The sequence below is a fragment of the Seriola lalandi genome, unplaced genomic scaffold (genome assembly GCF_002814215.2).
Source record: "Seriola lalandi dorsalis isolate HSWRI2012SDOR001 ecotype SW California unplaced genomic scaffold, Sedor1 jcf7180001974347, whole genome shotgun sequence".
In the NCBI taxonomy this organism is placed as follows: Eukaryota; Metazoa; Chordata; class Actinopteri; order Carangiformes; family Carangidae; genus Seriola; species Seriola lalandi.
This window is the reverse complement of record NW_019445013.1, coordinates 1-2185: the sequence shown is the minus strand read 5'-3', so window position 1 is coordinate 2185 and position 2185 is coordinate 1. Positions and strand designations below refer to the sequence as shown.

At 38.9% G+C, this 2185-nt stretch overlaps 1 protein-coding gene across 1 annotated transcript; it reads right to left on the bottom strand.

The window, feature by feature from the left end:
* Window positions 1-155: 155 nt before the first annotated feature.
* LOC111653937 (annexin A3-like) lies at window positions 156-1803 on the bottom strand (the record flags this gene model as incomplete). The annotated part of the gene is made up of 6 exons (XM_023404692.2): window positions 1548-1803; window positions 1075-1115; window positions 915-962; window positions 622-709; window positions 371-465; window positions 156-269 (listed from the first exon to the last, which is right to left on the bottom strand). Coding segments are annotated over exons 2-6 (357 nt in total), but the record flags the coding sequence as incomplete, so codon positions are not given.
* Between the last annotated feature and the right edge of the window lie 382 nt (window positions 1804-2185).

The window sequence follows — 2185 nt, the reverse complement described above, 5'->3', positions numbered from 1 at the left end:
GCAAGCAAATGATGACAAAAATATTAATGATAATAGAGTTCTTACAGTACAATGCAGATGTAGTAAAATTTCACGAATCCAAAAAAATCTCAAGCAAATTAAGTCTGTTTAGATAAATTACATCATGCAGCACTGAGCTGGACACACAATCTCACCTTGATGGCTTTGATGACTTCATGACAGTCGTAGACAGCAGGAGGTGTTACCAAGGCTACTAACAAGTCTTCAAAGTCTCCATGGGTGTCACCCTCCAGGTCAGCTACTAATTTCTGATGGAGGAAGGTAATAACAACAACACATGTTGTACTCCAGCTCTCTTTTTTTCTTTGTCCCACAATTAATATCTGAAAATAAATATGCAGTGATGTACCCTTCCTGTGCCCTTCTCATAGGCCTTGGCAATAAGCTGACGCTGAGCATTACTTCTTTGGGTCAACACTTCAATCAGTGTTTTTTCTGTTGTACCTATAAAGAAGAGGACAACACAAAACAGGCTTACCACTCACACTGCACTTGGAAAGTTTTACAACCTTTCATAAAAGATGAAGTTTGTTCCACAAACTGACAAGTGCTTTACATGTTTCTCTGATATAGGCTGATAATGGTTACTCATTAGCTTACCAAGGCCCTCCATGGCCTTCCTTAGTGCGGCCACATCTTCTTCCACTTTGAAGTTTGCCTTGTCCTTTATAGTTCCTCTTGCACTGGACTGATAAACACACAGCACATGCTCACATTGAAAAATGATCACCCAGTAACCATGCCGTTATGTATATCTTATATTCTGAGCTGTCCAATTTGTCACTATCCATTCAAGCATTAGCAAACTGTATGATAATAGTCATAACCAACATTATCATCATCTCCATGAACAGGCCCTGCACATGAAAAAGGTAAGGGTATGTTGAACTTACAGTCACAGTCAATGAGGAGGGAGAGTCTAAGAGCAGGTCCAAGTCATCCTATAATAGGAGCCAACAAACATGCTTACATTATTACCTGTAATTTTCTCTTATATTAGGGCTAACCTCTAATCTAAATCATATCATTCACAGATTGTCTACAACTACTTACCCAAACAGACATTGTTGTGTTTGTAGAGAAACAGTCTTAATCTAGGACGAAGAAAAATCATATAGGATTAATATCTTCATATCACTGCGCAGTGATAGAATTTATTTCTTCACTTATGACTGATTGTCTTTGCTGTCTGCACATTTCTCTTCAACTTCATCCTTTGACTTTCACCGTCAGTGCTATTGGTTTGAACCACCTCGAGTAACATAAACAAATACGATGGATTATTCTTCTAAATGTCTGCGTGTAACTCCACAGTAACTACCCGGATTTGACTGTTAAAAGGTTGGGTCATCCAACGTAGTCTAGTGGACACTTGAACAGAGCTGCAGAAAAATCAAACCCATAACATTTTAATCTCGATCGCTGCAATGTGAAATACAGTTTTGCTGAACAGCAAAGCGTTAAACGAAAAAAAAAAATAATCAGGGTAAAGTCAAAATATTGTTTTTTTTCGTCTTTCGTCTTACCTATGTGAGAGGAGAGGTTTGATGTCAAGGGAAGAATTCACAGTATGTCAAAATCGCCACACCTTTCAGAGAAGTTCAGAACGCAACGCCCATTATAAACTGTAGGAAGTTGAATCATGGAGACGTCTCATATAAACTCCTCCTCGTGTGTACACAGTAACAGTGCTGCCGTGTCACCGATCTTATGCAGACACTCACTGGGATTTATACTACCTCCTCTATGTCGTTTGACTGGTTTGTGCAACAATCTATCCACGCCACGACAGAGTAACATCATCTGCTGCATAGCGTTGCTTAAACAGACTTTTGACTTGAACACAGCATTGTAGCGTCCGAGCAGCGATTAGGTTTCAGGAACAACCCATGCAAAGTAGTGGGTCTAATGTCAGTGTTTGCTCTCAGGGCAGGGGCAGAAAAGTATGAGTCAGAGAGAAGAAGGAAATGAAGAAACAGGAAAGAATATTTGTTTTAAGTCGGACTTATCTCTTCATTTCATCACAGTCTTTTCCTTTGGCAGAGCTAAACCAAGCCATAGTTAATTTAAATATATTATAGATAGATACTTCATTTATCACCTAGGGGAAATTCAGGTGTCCAGCAGCTCACTAGTAGTTGTAATAATAATAATAATAATAATA